Here is a 19,480-nt window from a genome sequence, read left to right as displayed (position 1 = left end):
TTGTTTTGTTTACTAGAAGAAAATGTCCTTTGACAGCACTTCTTGAATTAATTTCCATTGCACAAAAAAGCAGCAAATACTGTTACTGAAGCACAGAATTGGCATGATTTTTTCCCCGGCCATTCACGCAAACTGCAAATCAAGACTTTTACCGATGGATGTATTATGACGTATTTTGACCCCCGGATTCTGACCTTGCATTCTTGCCACATTTACTGCCCTTTCATACCCGTTCAATTTTCTTTCATTATTTTATCCAGATATCATGATATTGTTTTATTTAAAACCAACCTTTATTTCACAGTCACTCTAGTTTTCACTTTTCTAAAATTATCTTACTGATCAAAAGACTTTTCACTGCCATCATGCAATCTCCCATAGTACTTCCGCAGACACAGCGGCGATCGCCAACATATCTACAAATAACCTCGCTCTCAGGAGCTATGGAATAACTTGAGAAAACGAGTCAGACTCGAAAATTATCTTTACAGTTGAAATTATTTTTAGCCGTAGTTTGCTAAAAGTCTGCGTAATAGAAGGTTTTTTTTTTCAATCTTAAATATTCGACGTTCAATGAATTTTGTCATTTTCCAACGACGTGCATTAATATTTCTGAAATAATTGTGACGTAATTCATTCAGAATACATTTTCTAATATCATAGTGATATGATAACGCAAGTACGCCCTCTTTCACTCATGGGATGGTAATGTTACTGTACCAATAGCATGTGCATGAGAGGGATGGAAACCAACGTACGGTGAAAAAAATACCCACGTGTTTCAGTGATAAGTTATTATTTTTAGAACATAAAATAACGCAACTGGTGAGATGCAACGTGTTTCAGGATGTAAAAAGGGTTTGTACCAATACAGACGCGGTTTGTATTCATGGATCGTAAAACCTGATGAGAAAGAAATAATCCATATATAGATGTTTATAGTATTTATGAGAGCAATAAAGTTAGTGTGCCGTTCTATTTTGACATAACGTCACGAAACAAGTTGTACTTTGTAATTGATTAGAATATATCACAAACTGTTCGACATTTTAACCCGGCACGAAATATATTTTGTAGAGAAAACTGTCTGAAAATTCAAAAATAGACATTTTGGGAATACAATACTGAGGTGTCCATGTTAAAGTGTGACTTCACAAAAAATAAATAATATTCACCTGAATTTTCTAATAATTTTCGACAACCATGACTACTGATTTTGTTATAAAGTATGATTTTGCCACAAAGTGTAACTGAAGCGAATTTTGAGATATGGTGAAACGTTTTTACCATATAAACCAATGGTAAATGGCACCAAAATCACATTTTGCCGATCAGGAAAACAAGAATTACAGTATTTTTGAACTTTGGTCAGTGTGATTTGTGATAAAATGCCGTGTTACGGGAAATTATGCATCAATGATCTTAATATTTGCCCGGACACAGAATAATGACAATTTTATCGCGAGAATCACATAATCGACGCCCATATATGCTTAACAATATATTAATTTAGTCTTAATTTGTTGTTGTATAAAATCACTTACACCTGAATACAGGCGTGGGAGGCAGATAAATTGTCATAATTGTGCACACCTAATACGTCAACGATTCCATTGTCAATTTCTTCATTCATTAAAAATTATCTATGGCGCGCAAATCCGTGCCTTGACCCCGTCCCATTCACATATGGCCGATGTTTCCCGTGGAGTCATTAAAGACATGCCACGTTAGACAATTCACATGTGTGCAGCATGTTGCAATCATTCCACTATTATAAATTCATAGCGCCCACTAATCCTCTCATAAATAATACGGCGATAAATAACCAATCAAAGCTGATATTACTTGAATGGTTAGTTTTAAATGTTCTTTCTGTCCTACGTAAGCTGGTCACACGTAACTGATGTGACGGAAAACAAATTAGGACATCGGTGACACCCATTGACACGGATAATATACGTAATATATTACGTCATCGTATCGTATGCTAATAAAACAGCAGATGTTCGGAAAGCTAAAGTAGGAAATTTTACTTTCTGATTACAGGCGAGGGTCATTTATTTATTTATATATTTTTTAAATAAATTTCACGTTGAATAGACAGCGTGGTTACAACGTGGCAACATACTGGGCATTCATCCATGACGCCACCTAGTGTCAATATTGAGATATTAGAGCTATAATCGAGTACGCCTCACTGGAAGGGCATCACCACTAAATATTAATGACCGCTTCTACACTGAGTGGCGAACGAGTGATCTCGTCTAGACAGTAATACAACTACACAGGTTCATCTTAGAGTGGAAGCTATCAAACAAAATCTAGTAAGTACCACGCCATTGTTTTAGGATAGTTTAATGGTTGGGACATAGGGCGGCAACTAATTAGATATCCATTTTGTTAAATCATTAAAAATGAATGTCAATAAAACATCAGTTGTTTTCATATGTCAAGTTCAGTGGCTAGGCAAAACTGGGGAGTATATCATCCAACGCGCCATGCTGTTTTTAAATTTATTTCTGAGTCTCATTCCTTTTTGCAGTAAATACATTATTTTCTACACAATAACGAATCAGACCTTGGCTAACATGGTGAACATGGTGTATATATGGTAACAAGTGTCGCCATCGGAATTACGAAACTACGGTATGTGTATCGTGTTTATATTATGTTCAAGTCGACGTTTCCCTTGTTTTTGACTAGTTTTTTTATAATACCAGATTTAAAATACTCCTATTTGGCATGTGTATCGTCGTGCGTGATAGCAACGTGTAACATGATATCGATACAAGTGTCATCTGCTACACACATATAGTAATACGTACGGCTACTATAACACGACTAATTCCAGTCATATTTGTTTATTATAATGTGATAAATACGTGCCATAAAATATTTGTCAAAAAATGTAATTCTTCACTATAACATCATGTACCAACCCTGAACAAAGTACTTAAATTGTACTTAAATTAATTTTGTATATCGCTTATATTGTATTGCAGGTCAAACTAATATTGTCTTTGAAGCGTGATGCAGTTAGATATTCCGTTAGATTTGATCTTCAAAAGACTCGGTGGTAGCAATATCCATGTTCACCATCTCAAACGATATTACCAAGGCGGCACTGCAGTGGCTGCCATAGCTATACTGCTTATTCTTAGCATGCTCAATATCTTTCAGGGCAGTGGACGTAATACTGCCACGGGAGAAGGAAGCATGGCGCCCGATTTGACCGCATACAAGGAACCAGTGTTTGAATTACGCCCTCCAACACCGGAAGCTGGACTTCCAATGGACGTCAGCAGAACATGTAAAGAGACGAAAGTAATATACAACAAAGTAGAAAAATGTGGCAGTCGAACTTTCTTGTATATAGTGCAGAAACTTGCGCTTCGGAATAAATTCAACCACGGTTCTAGTAGGCTTTGGGCGCACAAGTATACTGGAGCAGAAGCGCAGAAGGCTTTTCTAACAGAAGTTAATAGTTTGGAGCTGCCGTTGCTCTACGACAGATCCATACATTATGTACATTTCCCGCGCTATGGCGCCCAGCGTCCATCTTGGATCAGCCTCATTCGAGACCCTCTCCAGCGATTCATGTCTCAGTTTTATTACAAACGCTATGGCGATAAGCGAACGAGGCCAGATACATTTACCAACATTACAGACTCTATCGCAAAACAAACATTTGATAAGTGTGTGTTAAATAACCACAAGGAATGCAACAAAAAAAATGCCATGCAAGTAATACCTTATTTCTGTGGACAAGGAGCGGGATGTCGAATTCCAAATCGCTGGGCCCTAGAAACTGCGCAGAGAAACGTCATTGACAATTTTGATGTAGTAGGGATTCTCGAAGATTTAAATTCAACCCTGTTTGTTCTTGAGAATGTCCTTCCGCAGTTTTTCAAAGGCAGTAGAGACGCTCACCTATCACTAATCTATGCTGGTGTCATTCAAGATTATTCTTCACAAACCGACGATACTCCCTCAACTGAAGCGATGGAAGAAATGAAGAAGAGACTGGCCCTGGAATATGAATTCTATGATTTTGTTAAACAGCGACTCATGTTTATGAAAAAACAATTTAGTGCCCTTGAAAGCATGCCTAGCCAAGCTAGTATTGCGGACGTTCATGATAATAAAACAGAAGTAGCTGACGAACTCGGTGTCGACGCTGAAATGAACCAAGACATTGAAGGCCAAAATCAAGCTACCGACGAAGAAACTACTGAAAACGTATTAGTCATTGACAATACAGATAGCTGATGACAAACTTGACACATGTTCGCGCATCGGGAAAAGGTTGAACAGGTTCGCATCTATTATGATTTCACTTTTCAAAATGTTCAACTATTCAGCCCGGTTACAGAATCTATCAGATAGAAATGTTATTGGGGGAATTTCCGATGACGAGTGATTGTGAAATATTTACAGTAAAGAATTCTACACCATACCCATAAACCGCGCCATCTTGTGACGATTTGGATTCGAGCACCTCGCGTTAGATTATTATATACTAGTATTCAGTGTCCGAGCTTATTATTGTTTATTTATATACTATACGGTGAAACTCTCGCAGAACGAAGTGTCTTGCACGTGCATGTCAATTCAATGCGAGTTTCCTACCTATACATACTTCCATGGCATATTCAGCTGGCCTACTGTTAACAATATAATAAATTCAATGAAATTACCGAAGATTACTACGAACATTATATATGGGGCTAGCCATCTTGAATCTTTGCCAAACAGGGCGAAACTGTCACCCTACCAGGGATGGCCTCAATACGTTTTATCTTAGGCGTGTATTATAAGAATCATAAAATTGCGTTTCAGAATGTTTTTTTTATATAAACATTACAACAAGAATGCAAGATATTTCCCCTATATAGTAACTATCAGTAAATTCATTGAATTGTGTATTTGACCATCTGCGCCAGCTGACTGTCATATCACATACTTGTACAGGCGGTGCACCGCGAGAAATCAACATAAAAACAAGATATTCAATGATGCAACCACCAGAGGGAGACATGTTACATATCATTATCAATAAACATACATTTGTTTCATACTTTGTATTATGAGTGATATGCACTGTACTTGAATCCTTTGATGTGAGTGGAGGTTAACTGTACTTAACCTCAGCGGGACAGTAAAGTACACCTCAGTGACATCATAATGTGGCATAGATTGTTGGAATTTATGAACAGCGCCAATATTTACCCTGTGTTCAACGTAACGACAGTGTACTGTGTCACCTATCAGGTGTCGTAACAGTTTAGATACATATTTCATACACTTGGTGGATAACCAGATATTTGGGGACAAAGGTTACTCATGTAATGATAATAGAATATATTCCATATAAATCGCGACATCAACGATGGAGTGCCTCGGTGACTTCGTAATGACGTAATGTGTGAAAGCAATATCGTGAGAGCGACAGTTGTGTTTGGTTGTGTATTAAATATCTCAGACTGTATTAAATATCTCAAACACATTTTTATCGATGAATGAATACGGTTGTAAACGTCATGCTTCTTAATAGAAAAGCTTTATAATTGGACCACTCGTTTGAAATTCCTGACGGCTAATCGTATTGTTATAATTTCCCTTTTACTGATTTCCTGAACTTGGTTTGGAGCTTGATTTTAAATAGTTTGTGATATACCCTTTCAGTATCGGCGGCACAAGGGCGCTTGCCTCTTCAAAATCAAGCTGAAACCCTTTGTGTCAGTAAAATTTGCCCCTCAAAAAGCAGGAAATAGCGGTTCAGAGAGTATAGAATTCAATGAGTATGCCCCTGGACCCCCTTGTAAGGTCGCGCTCTCGGCGCAAGGTTGGTGAGCAGACCCCCCCCCCTCCCCCAATGCAACATTTCGTGTCGCCGTCACTACCTTTGAAGAGGTTGTTTATCGATGGAATGAGTTCTGGGAGAAACTTGAGGCAAGAGCATGCGGGCAAAAAAGTGATATTATCAAATAGAACGATAACAGAATTTTTGTGAAATCTAGGCTTCTAGTTATTTCGAAACTTTTCCCTGGTCATACAATTAATTGTCTTATACAAAACGTCATTGAATTCGCATATGTCCGAATCATAAGGTGTAAATATTCACAATACATACAATGCACATATTATTGGACGGGTTGTTGGATGAGTATTGGAGTCTCATATTTTTGGATCTTCTCAACATCTCAGCTCCGTCATTTACTTGTACTGCGCAACCAATTTGTCAACTGTCAAATGTAAAACTACTTTTGTTCAATCAAACGACTTACGTTGTTGGGGTGTAATTATCAAGATTTTGTATACATCGATTTTCTAGTAAGAACAGATATCCAAGATTACATGCATTCTAAAGTCAGCTTTATTAGAACGTTGTTCAACAATAACTGAAAACTATACCATGTACTTTTTAAAGTAAAGTGTAGAAGCTCGTAAAACTAGAGTTATTTGAAACATACATTCTACTTTTAAAAAGTTAAACAGCAGTTTCTGAAAAGAAATGGCGAAATTATATCGTAAAGATAGGAGTGTGAGTTTTCTCGAAACTTCTAATTATTCGTTTGAATGAATCGTTTACCTGCGTCAAAAGTTATTCTCTTTATACAAAACATGACGATCTATTAGTATTGTTGTTATATTGTCTTTTCCTCTATGAATTGTGTGGGTTTTTTTTCAAATATTTATTTATTATGGACTTTTCCCTATTATATTATTTTTTGCAAAAATCTAATCCCTCCCCGACTTATAATGGTCAATCCCTGACATGATAATTATCGCCGGGCGTGTCGTATGCAAACATCAAAATGCACAAAGGGGTAAAGGGTGTCACGTGAAACGTAATATGGAATATTCTTGGTTCATAATTACGTCATGCCTCTACACCATTATTTTAACACTATTGCTTAAAAGTCGAAAGGATTAAAAAGAGCGTATTCGCGTTCACATTGATAAAACCAAGAACAATCAAAGGGTAAAACTATAAAACAAATTTTAAAAATCAAAACTATAAATTACTAGGATATAAATGAACCGACCAGGCCACTTATCGTACCAATATTCAAATGCACATGTGTTGTGCTAAATATTTCATAGTCTTGCCGCGTTTATATGTTATAAACAACCATGTCTCGCCACGTCTACGCACATCCTTGCCGAAACATATGTAACAGCACGCCACAGTTTGCTCTGTCCCAGACTGTAATTTGTAAATGTATACTATTACAAACTGTATTAATACAGCTGCCATTGACATCTGATTTGACACCGATTCATCAAACATGAGTGAGAAGACCAAGAATACATTTTGTAAAAACACACTCCCGGATTGCAAAATTCAAAATACGGAGTGAAAATACAAAAATGTAGGGGCTTAAGTTACTTATTGCATTTGAGTATCGACATTACATGTTTCCTGTGGTATCTGAGTTGCAATGCATGACGGGATTCAGGGTTATACCCTAATCGCTAATATGGTATAATGTATTCAGATAATTGTAGGTCAGAGTTTAAGTTTGTAGTACGATATGATAGCGATAAGAGCATCTCTCAATAATTCAAATTCTTTATTTAATGATAGTTGCGGCAAAAACCCTTATTCTTCAAGATGTATGTAATTGGATATTATAAGTCAAATCGGTTAAAGTCCAAGCATGTACTGTATATGTGTACATAATAGCATATATGTGGTGTATGTATATGTGTGTGTGGTGGGGGGAGGGAAGGGGTTGTCGTTAAACAAATTACACGGGCATAAAACAAATCGCCGAACGCAGAAACTTTATTCCAGAACGAAATTATTAAGTACAAATTAAAATTTGACAATTATGAAAGACCATTTCGCTATCGCAAGGTATGAGGGTTATAATATTGAATAAATTACTAGTAGTTGGTTGACGTTGTCAGTATACATTATAATTAACATTTTAACCCCAGGCTGATACATGGCATTGTATAGAACATTACAAACATATTCAAATAATAACCTCGAATGCTGCAACATATGTTATTCAACAACAAAGCAATCTGTGTAAAGACCACCATGCTCCACGGGAATGCACATGCAATGTTAAACTAACAGCAGTTGTGATATGCATATGCTTTGTTTTCTACATCGGTCCACGTAATGTAAGCTATGAATTCACAAGCTGGGAGACACCTAAACATTACATTGTAAATATTCATCGTATTAAGTGGTTATTGATAATGAAATAAATGCTCTGATATGTCAATGTACAATACTTTCAATATACGTTTTTATTTAATTCCTGCAACTTCATGTGGTCACTAATTCGACTAATAGTTTGCGCCTCTTCTTTCCAAGTTCTTAATATCTCTTAATAGCTTGGTTTTATTGTGGTCAAAACCACAATGTGTTTTTCATTCATGTTTATTCAAATACTCAGCCGAAATTCCCGTTTCCTGTTCTAGTTGTCCATTTGTATTATACCGACTGCCGAAATAGGGTTTATTGAGATAAACTAGTCAGCAACGTTTGTCCTGGGCTCGGGGAAATATCCATATCCGCTCACACGCGGTTTACACTAACTACAATGTTAGGACATAATGATGGCATTCTGTCGCAGATGTAATGTTCGGCAACCGTGAGAACAGAGCCATTGACTTGTTTAAAGTAGAGGTCGTTTATATTAAATAGCAAAAGTATTGGGAGGTTAATTGAAACAACGAATGGTCACAGTCACATGACAGAGAATCAAAGTGTTTTCATTACGTGTGTTCATACATGGTTCCGCAAGAAGATGATGATGATAAACTATCCTCCTTGAGGAAACAAACAGTATAACAATTGAAAACAATATCGCTAAAATTGGGTTAGTAAAATAACACAACATGTAAGGTTCCGATGATGTGCAACATGCCATTTTGAGCCAATAAATAGCACACGTCACTAAGTTATATCTTGTGTTAGTTTAGATTGCATCCCAATGACGCATCGATGTTATAATGCCCACGTGTGTCGCTGCATTAATATCGCTGACACCGTGACGATCACCAATCACGAATTCACCAATCTACAGAATTGATGACATATATTTTCTCACCCTTTAACTACAGTCATTTGGTGTACATATGTGACAAAATGCGGTTAATTCGCCGATATTTACTATGATATGTGGGCTGATATGTTGAATACGGCTCGAAACTACAAGAAAGAAACAAGTTGGGAAACTGCATTTTTGGGTGGAAATAATTCCCTACATATGAACTCGAAAGCTGGAACACTTTCCCATGGTTTTTGAAACAAATTATCGTTTAATTGAACACTGTCAATAAACAGAATGGGATCATTATTCCTTCCACAAATAAATGGCGGTCATGTGATCTACAAATGAAGGACTGCAGTGTGCTATTGCACATATGCATTATGGTAAATAGCATCTAGTGCACATGCGCTCGTTGCATGGAATTTAACTTGAATGTATACCGACAACGGCAGCATAGATAAGGTTCTGATCGTATTTATTTAGCGCCATCAACGGTACATGCAATATGTGCTTCATCATTTGTTTTAATTTTGGCTGCTGTCTGTGGTCGGTCGGTAGGTCAGTTGATTAATTGGCTGGCTGGCTCTTTTCCACGAAAAATGTAATTTAGTGTTTGAGTACTAGTAGTTATGTGTAGCATGTATCTTGTTTACACATGTATAATGGTAATTGATCTGGGTGATCTTTGTTACTAGGTCAGTTTGTGGTCACAGTCACGGTGACAGTGAGCAGTCCCGAGTATTAGTATACAATTTTCATAATTAAGACAGATACCTTACCCATAAAATTTAATATCCTATCACGTAATGCACGGAACTTGTTTAGTCGTCTTATTAGAAGGTTTTCTTGAGTCTAATTCGGGCTGTTATCGTTGCTTACTTCAATATTCAACAGTTACCCATATTTTAGGCCTACTAGGAGACTGAACACGTGAAATGCGCGTTGAGTGACGTCAGAAAGTAATCGATTTATTTTAATGCCGATTCGGTGGAACTTATGAAATAAACTAATACCACATTTCATACGGTATAATTAATATTTTATTTCGTATGAGGTGTAAAATACAGAATACAGTCGCTGACGTCATTTCATTAAAACTTGGAATGTCAATCGGGTCAGGAGTTCATAATAAAATGCCCATTGCGAAAAGTACACAGCACATATACAGCGCCACCACTCGACCACATAAAGCTATTTCTAAATGATATGCATTAGTCAATACATTTTGTTTATGACTTCCTAGACACGAGCATTCCTCGAGGCACCTCGTTAATATTCCACTTTTCAAAACCCTTTTAACGGATATGTACATTTTGTACAGCAAAATTATTGCAATCACGCCACAACCACAGTGCCGCTAGTGGCGCTCTCGGCCACGAACGAGGATGCTATAATCGTGACTCCCAACAATCAGTTGCGCACGAAAATATTAATCTGTATATTTTCTGATCAAAGTTTTGTCCGAGCTAATAGGTTTTTTTTCACAATCTATCCAAATTGTAAAAAAAAATAATTGACAACGTATAAACCACATAGCACCAAAATCAGTGAAACATCCATTATGACTAGTGAGTATTTACCATGTAATGTTACCCATCCTTCAATATACAAACGAAATATTTCGGGTTTTTTCAGTTTTAAATACCCGATTGTAATTTTCGTCCACATTTATCAATTTTAGATGGTACTTGTAAAGGCAACAGTGCCACAGCTGCACAGGAAGTTGTGGATTGCACGGATTACCGGGTAACAGATGGGAGAGAAAGATAAAAAGAAACTATAACATGTTTGTATATGAATGCAACCCATTTCTGTGTTGTATTAAATGTGGAAATATTATAGAATTGTTAAATAAATTCGAGATGGTAAATATTAAATGCTATGCTGTTTTATTGACACCAGCTAAAATAGCTCCAGACTGTTCATAATTCCCTGGTAATTTGAAGACGTGTGAACACTACAATGATGTTTTTTTTTTATTTAATCAACGTAAAATACACAAACTGTTGATTGAAACGGGACTATATGAAAAAGATATTCATATTTGTTTCTGTAGACCGCCACACATGCTGCTATCAGAGTGGGGTAAGAACAAGTGGGAGTTCGTGCAGTTGTATATATTGCCAGCAAAATTTGGGGTAATATAGTATTTAAATACTCAACTAAGTATAAAGTGTCTTCAAGTTTAGATTTAACAGATAAAAAAAGAGTCTATACATTTAGTGAAAAACATCACTGAGCGTAAACTAAAATATACTAACGCCGTGAACAAAGAACTGTTTTAGTAAGTTGTAAAACGGGGACACGTGTTACGCCTTCCAAGACAAGGCGGAGATTGGTTTAAGCAAATATGCGAAGAAATTCGCAACTGACGTCACGAACAAATAGTTTTATAGTCTGTGAAGTCAGTGACTATGCGTTGAAATGGGTGGAGGAAATTGTGGAGGAATGTTGACAAACGAATGAATAAATAAATTAACATATAAATGAATAAATGAATGAATGGCAGCAAGAAAGAATGAATGAATGAATGAATGAATGAATGAATGAATGAATGAATGAATGAATGAATGAATGAATGGCAGCAAGGATGAATGAATGGCAGCAAGGATGAATGAATGAATGGCAGCAAGGATGAATGAATGGCAGCAAGGATGAATGAATGAATGAATGAATATTGCTAAGAAATGGTTAGTTTTCATTTCAGCGTGCCAACAGAACAAGATTTGTGTTTTGAATAGTTAATCATCATATTCATATTACAAAACTGTTTTCTTTTTTCATGGTTAGTAAGCTCAAAAGATATTATTCTATTCCAAGCATGTCCTTTAAAGCATGCTGTCTTGCAACTACAAAATTATAAAAGTCATATTCTAAACCTAGTCGTTCTTTCATCTTGGCCATGGCTTCTTCACTGGGTGGCTTACCGGCATAAGACTTGAACTTTTCAACGATACCTGTACTTTGTACTGACTCGTACGCTGCCATGGCACCCTCGAAATATTGCGGTACAAGCTTGTCCAAAACTTTTAAAGTGGTGTTAAACTCTTCCAGAACTCCCACCAAGGCGTAATTTTCGACTACGTTTTTCTTAGCTTGCTCAACTGCCCATTTGTTCGGCATTCGGCATCCTTCCCCGTGTCCACAGAAATAAGGCACTACGCGGAAACTTGCTTTGGTGCTGCATTCAAAGACGTTGTTAAGAACGCAGTCGTCAAATGATCGATTGACGATTTCCTCTGGCATGTTGAATTCTCCCGCAGCGGTGTGAGGATCGCCGAAACGCTTGAAGTAATAGAGGGAGATGAACCGGCGAAGTGGGTCCCTGATCAAATTAAACCAGACAGGGTTCTTGGAACCGAACCTCTGGAACGGAGTAAAGTAAACATGCCTATCATAAATGAAGGGAGGCTTGAGACCGTTGATTTCGTCAACGAGTTCTTTTTGTTCTTCCACCGTCAAATTCTTTTTGTTGTACTCGGCACTTGTCACTTTTTCGTAGCCGTGTTTCACTGTCAGCTGATCTATGGTGTAGAGAAGACTACGACTGCCGCATTTATCGACACGATTGTACACTGCTCTATCAAGACTGTGGTACTTAGTTACGTCAAATGGTATACCAGCAGCTGGGTCAACGTCGCCAGCAGCCACCGGGGCGGCAGCCACTGCCGGTGCCGCTGGAGCCGCTGGGGCCGCTGGGGCCGCCGGGGCTGCTGCTTCGTCGCCGGCTGCTTCTGGGGGCTTTTCCTCAGCGGGAGGGTCGGCATCAGGTACGACCGCTGCAGGTGGGTCGGGCGCCGCGGGTTGGTCATTCGTGAGTGACCTAGTGTCAACGTTCATTGAAGACGAATATCTGGCAGCACCCGGTGCATACGGAAGTCGTCTTGGTGATGTAACAAACACAATGACAATAAGACAAGTCATGAAAGTACTCGTCATCAAAAAACGTGTCGGCGTGACGAAAGTACGGAAATATCGCATATAAACCTCCGTCCTCATGGCTGCGCTGTTGTTCTGTTCCCTTTCAGTCAAGCAGTCACATTGGCACAACTATTTCTCAAAACCTCGCCCGCTTTTCTGAAATAAAATAATATAATACTGTTACCTAATTTCTACCAATTTGATGATAACTGGATAATAATTGAACAATTGAATGAGTTCGTGCATTTGTGCATGTACTGTGATCTAAACGTCACATCACACAGCAGCAACAGGTGCAGGTGATGATACAGATTATGTTCGAATCTAAACTCTGAAATTGGAAATATCACATCGTCTGAATCGTCAATTGAATAAAACTACGTTGTTTTGTATAATGACGTTCTCGATGTAAGTTTTCTTGCTAAAACATGGGTGTAATTATTCTTAGTCTTTCGACATGGATGATGATAATATTTATAATCTAAGAAAAAATCAGTGGTTTCGTAGCTATGGGTCATTGGTTGGCTAACGAGTCGCGATCCTGTTGGAAACCTGAATAATTACAAATATAATGGCAACAAATAATAAGTACTACGCTTACCTTCTGTACAGTTTCTTTGATTCCACCAGGAGTACTAAACAGTCAACAAATGACAGAGGAAAGGTGGATGTAACGCAACTTGGCTACAAATATGAAGCAATGGCGGCCGGTGACGTCACAAAATGACGTGTCGGACGCCAACAGATTTCACCGATGTTCCCATCCACTAGTTAACATATGCAAATTGTAACAAGCATTGTGTGTCCTTGATTTCATCTAGCGTCAGTTGTTCTTTTTTAACAAAAATGTAACATGTTTCACAGATTAATTATACAATTGTACGATAAATTTCTTTATTGTGCAAATTAGCAATAATTGTGAATACGATTTTTAGTTTTAAGGCATACTATAATTTCCCACGAGTGTATCTACTGTTAATTTGAGTTAATCAAATCATTTATTCATCTGATCGATATGTGTCAAATTTGTAACCTGTGTCAAATCTGACTGATGTTAGTATTCTAGCACAACTGAGACACGTGTCAGACAATATATCTGTTACAAATTCGGAATTCATTTTTATTAGCCGAGCGTATATACCGTATAGTTACTACGCGTTGACGACTGTAGAAATGACACTTGCATTTGAGGCCAAGTCGAAGTTAGGAATGCGGCAACGCTATGAACGGCGCGAAAAGGCACGGTGACAAGCAGTTCATTCGCAGAGATAGAATACACTTGCCACTTGGGCCACCCCCTGTAATTAATAAATACGCGACGGGTAATTTTTGATAATATAAAACTGGTATGATATGTGCTGGCACTCAATCAAGCGCTATGTTTAATAAAGCATATCATAATTGTGTTTTCTTTCCCGGCTTTACGTTTTGTTTTTGACATAAACCTTGGACGTACTTTTCAATGACAGGGTTAGATGGACGTGGACGGAAAGTGGTGTCACGCGGTGTCACGCCGACAGAATTGAACCAAGCGTGGTACTTACAAATGCATATCAATGACGATCCCATTGAGGGACTCGAGTGTCAATTATGTCGTCAGCTGATATATATGCAAATATATATAGATTCTTTAACTTTACATTCAGTGATCATTCATTGATTACAGCTGACTTTAATCTTGCTTTTCTATGCCGAATTTCACACACTGTATTGTCTGTTTGAGTGCATATCGCTGATATACTGTCAAATGAAAAAAATACTGCATTAGTTTACTAACGAAATAAGTTTCAGTAAGTAGTTCATAAGTTAAGAAACTGTCCCAATAAGAATACAATCATATTTCCCGAGATATTTTGAACGCAAGCAGAGTTATTGCATCACGTACCAGTGATTTTTTATACTATTATTCTAGTCAAAATCTCAGACAAGAAAATAATTATGATATATATGTATACTATTCATTCTGTTTTCGTTCGTTAATACCCACGCTGTCAACACGTGTGCCCCAGTCAGTGATCCCAAGGACATCCGCAACTATCAATTGTAGGGTATCAAATATTAAAAAAAATCATAATCGTTAATTTATGGCGTTCTGTTATTATTATTTTTTTAGATTTAACCAGAAGTGGTTAGTTACTGTACGAGTTACGGTTGTTACGAATTGTACGTTTTATTCAAATCGTGATATGATGATATTCAAATCGTGTATTTACTCCAAAAACATAATCGTAACGAGTTAATCCCTGGCGACACGTCATACCAGGAAGTGAATGTATGACCCCGGTGACGTGAAGCACAAATCAGTCAGTGTTGGCACTTTCCACTTGCATCAATTCCTGGGTAGATGGTAGAAGCATTTTTCTGAGGTAAGTCAATTTCAAATGTAAAACACTTTACCCGTCGGTTTAAACGGCGCTCACACACATGATAGTTCTTATACGGGAGTGTTGTTGCCACCACTTCAAACGAAAATAATTATACATTTTGTCGATATTAATTTTGCTATATTAAACCAGTCTACGTACATTGTCTAAATTCTCGTGAAATATTCAAAAATGTTGACTTCTCGTGATACTTAGCTCCATTTGATCGATCATCCAGAAAACGAGTCAATGGACACTATTATATATTCTACGCGTCAATTACCGTTATTATATATCCGTCCTGTTCCTACTGTAGACAGTTGTACGGATTCTGACGTACTGGTTGGTGTTACTCGTTTTTTTGCCAAGTCAGTTGGAGATATGTGAATAAGTATACACCAACTCCGCCTAACTAAAAAAGTAAACCGGCACCTTAAAAACAGTTTTCGTCCGCTACATGTCAAATTCAACAACGCTGTTCAGTTAAAATATGTTGAACTGTCTCGGTCAGAAAAATGGTATTTAATGAAATGTTGTCGTGTCACCGAGTAGTGTATTGTCACACTGGTTCCATGTGTCATCTTATTGTTCTACTCTATATTTTTATACTCACAAGCATTCTACACACAACTAATACCCCTTCTTACATTCCAATTTGTCTCTCTCAATGACGCAAGTTGTTTCTAGTCATACAAAACGAAGGTACCCGGACCGAGCGGTCATAATTAACCAGTTTACACGGTATTAGGGTAAATTGGCCCTAACGACTCCCGGCGAGACAAACCTCGGACTGTCTTAATCGATAGGTCACCATGGAGCGACCGGGTATTGACGTTTCAAATACACATAGTTGTAATAAATCGTATATAGCTAACCGTGGCAATTTTCTATCCTCAGTTAAATTATAATTATTCTATTTAATTTCCGCGGAAACCAAGAAAAAAACACTGGCTGGCAAATACATTAAATTCAGCTCATTGTCTGCAATGATGATGAAACCGCTTGCAGAATATACATCGGATCAAAATCAAGTGCGCTTCGGTTATCACACAAATCCGGCTCACCTTGGTATGGGGATTAAAAGGCACTAAATTAAAAAAAAGGAATAACCCACTACCAATCGCATATGGCGGAGGGACGCGATAAATAGATTAAGAATTGTCCGGCATCAGTAAATGTCAGATATGTCTTCATGCTACCACTTACATGATGCCATCTACGTCATGACACAATGCATGTTTATCTGAATAATATATTCATTATCGTCTACTTCGGTGTATGTACATCGCAATACTGAAGTGTGCCCCTTTTTCCACGTGTCACCGGCAAAGTAACGAGCCACCATCGCACAGCTGACACGCGAACAACATCTGCCTTTGGCATATCTCAGTGGAGTCTACCATTGGTAATAATAATATTTGAAAAACAAACAATGATCTGTCAATCAGGCGACAACAACTTGCACAATGTGTTGCCAACAAAATCATTAAAGTGGGGGGGGGGACAAATGTGTTAATGTGTTTTTAGAAAAATAATTGTTTAAACATTGTTGTTATTGCGACGGATCTGTACTATGTAACGTAAGTTTGAGCATAGAACTATGTCAGTGCGACACACACACTATGTCATAATGACAACGAGATGTTTAAAAGTTTCGACAGAAAGTCAAAACTGACAGTCCATTTTATTACAATTCTTGGTATTTTATTCATCTGTTTCTGTTATATTTTTGTTCGTTACAGATTAAATAAGTTGTACACCAATCAGTCACACTGGCTCCACAAGCGTCTCAAACCCCGGCAGCGACCATGCTGATGATACGAATAGGGCGTATTTTTATCTCACCGGCCAGACTAGTTCTTATGCTGGGAACAGTTCTCTTTTTTGCCGTAGTCTTCAAACTCACATCCAACCACATTTCACCGCTCTACTCTTCTGGATTACTCGATACCAGTTTGCGATTCACAGGTGACTCACCCCTGACTCCTGACATGGGGTTACCGCTCGACCCAACTGCAGCCTGGAACGAGTCTCGAGTCATTTTCAACAGAGTGAGCAAAGTAGGTAGTCGAAGTCTCCTAAACGTCATTATGAAGCTGTCGCAGAAAAACAAGTTTGAGCGCGCGAGAAGTCCGGTATTCGTGAAAGTCTTCCTCAACGAGACAGGCCAGAAGATATTCACCAAAGAAATAGAAGTTATAACCCCTCCATTCATCTACGACCGTCACTTGGACTACGTAGATTTTGAGCGCCATGCATCTAAGCCTCCAACCTGGATCAACTTGACCAGAGACCCCGTCAGTAGACTTGTCTCCTTCTACTACTACACGCGATTCGGCGACTCCTTCTCTGTACCAGAATGGACCGGAGCAGCTGAAGATTTTAACCAAACTTTCGACCAGTGTGTATTACAAGACAAATTTGAATGTAGTACCCAGAACACTTTCCGAGTTGTACCCTACTTCTGTGGACAAGACGACGAATGCCGTACTGCCAGTCGATGGGCCGTAGAGCAAGCCAAGCGAAACGTAGTCGAAAAATTCCTGTTTGTCGGTATAACCGAGGACTTTAACTCCACCCTTGTAGTTTTAGAACGCCTCCTTCCCCAGTTTTTTGAAGGGGCGCTAGAATCATATAAGATTACCCTCAGTACAATCCGAGACCAGTTTAAGTCCAAATCCAAGATAGAGCCATCAGAAGAAGTCTTAAAAATTCAACGTGAGCGCATGGCTTTAGAAGTAGAATTCTATGAATTCGTGAAAGCACGCATGCTATTGATCAAACAGCAGTTAGGTATCCCAGAACACCCAATGTAAAAAAAAAATTGAATTACTATAATAATATTTCCCGGATCTGTCACCAATCCACGTCCTTTGGTCCATCTTCTTATAACTTAAAATTGTAATATTAACATTATTCTCACTAGAAGACTGAAACACTGTATTTATTCCCTATACGTTATAATACCAAACTGACTACCAAAGGTCATTCATGATGTATCCATGGTTTCACTGATGTCACTTGCATATGTATGCACCAGCGGCTACCAGTTCAAACAAAGGCGCTCAGTTAACCTGCAAGGAACTCCGGGGGTATATCTAGCCAAATTTAGATCACTTTTTAATTATCTAAAATTGTGATTCGCTATTCTTATTTTTGGCAAACCGGCACGAAAAACAATTAAAAAAAATACGAGTTTTTATTATTTAGCCTATTTGTAAAAAAAAATGAGTAAGCGAAGTTGATTAAGCAGGCTTTACTCTGTATAATTGTTTGTTTATTTTATATCAACAAACATTACAAGTGGCGTGAGCCATTGCATGTTCATTTTCTTATTGTTATAATTCGAAATTGGGTTTATTTTTAAGCTTTATAAGCGTATTTTAGGGGTGAGCATTTTTACATTAGAAAACAAATATCAAAATAAAGATATCAAACTTTACTATTTATTTGAGATGCTACACTAATGTTTTTTTCAAGGAAACCTATTTTTTCCGATAATTTTACATGTCAAATATATTTTGCATGAGCGATGCCGTCACCAGACGTCTTCAAGGAATCACTCGTGTCTTTCATAAGCTAAACAAGTAGATTCGTTGAGTCTTTGACGATTTACGTTACCTGCTGAAAACTACTTAATTATGTGTTATTGACTATGTAGCGGTGTTGGGTCAAAGTTATATTTACAAGAACCATGGCTTAAGAAAATAAAATTAAATAACGAAAAACTCTCTATAACTGTTCAGTAACTTTTTACAAGAAAAATATAAATACTGTCGCACCAGAATTGTGGCTGGAAATCATTCGTTACATGTAATTTGTTTTCTTAAAAATTAATATTGTGACAATTTAGAAGACCAAAATGCAATCGAGTAGTAAAATGTAAATTTAGTAGGATAGAGAAATTAATCCACATTCTGGATGACATGGGTTGATTAAAATGTAACAGGCTGTTCATGTCGTATGTGACGTATGTGTGAATTGTGTACTATAAATTGATGAATAAACTCAGTGCTGATGACGTGTATGGTAATCTCAAGCCTATGATTGTATGTGACGTGTATATAAAATGGAAAACTGATATCCCCTGAATTCAATTCTAAAAAGAAAATGTACAGATGTACTCCGAACATTAAATACCGAGTTTCATATTTATATATTATTGCGCCCTCACTTGTT

The 19,480-nt window shown here is 37.6% G+C and overlaps 3 protein-coding genes across 3 annotated transcripts; 2 read left to right on the top strand and 1 right to left on the bottom strand.

The window, feature by feature from the left end:
• Window positions 1-2,192: 2,192 nt before the first annotated feature.
• On the top strand, window positions 2,193-4,534 carry LOC100376140 (uronyl 2-sulfotransferase-like). The gene is made up of 3 exons (XM_006824216.3): window positions 2,193-2,324; window positions 2,543-2,646; window positions 3,003-4,534. The coding sequence occupies exon 3, from the start codon at window positions 3,031-3,033 to the stop codon at window positions 4,267-4,269; it is 1,239 nt and encodes a 412-aa protein (XP_006824279.1). The 5' UTR covers window positions 2,193-2,324; window positions 2,543-2,646; window positions 3,003-3,030; the 3' UTR covers window positions 4,270-4,534.
• A 5,506-nt stretch (window positions 4,535-10,040) lies between these two features.
• Window positions 10,041-13,651, bottom strand: UST (uronyl-2-sulfotransferase). The gene is given in 2 exon segments (NM_001168014.1): window positions 10,041-13,094; window positions 13,540-13,651. A coding segment is annotated over 1 exon segment (1,194 nt). The 5' UTR covers window positions 13,017-13,094; window positions 13,540-13,651; the 3' UTR covers window positions 10,041-11,822.
• A 1,540-nt stretch (window positions 13,652-15,191) lies between these two features.
• On the top strand, window positions 15,192-18,762 carry LOC100376600 (uronyl 2-sulfotransferase-like). The gene is made up of 2 exons (XM_006824214.3): window positions 15,192-15,304; window positions 17,044-18,762. Exon 2 carries the CDS (start codon window positions 17,110-17,112, stop codon window positions 18,115-18,117), a length of 1,008 nt encoding a protein of 335 aa, XP_006824277.1. The 5' UTR covers window positions 15,192-15,304; window positions 17,044-17,109; the 3' UTR covers window positions 18,118-18,762.
• Window positions 18,763-19,480: the final 718 nt, after the last annotated feature.

Source organism: Saccoglossus kowalevskii, chromosome 1 (assembly GCF_978046115.1).
Source record: "Saccoglossus kowalevskii chromosome 1, keSacKowa6.1, whole genome shotgun sequence".
Classification (NCBI taxonomy): Eukaryota; Metazoa; Hemichordata; class Enteropneusta; family Harrimaniidae; genus Saccoglossus; species Saccoglossus kowalevskii.
The sequence above is the reverse complement of the archived record's forward strand: the minus strand, read 5'-3'. Positions and strand labels throughout refer to the sequence as shown.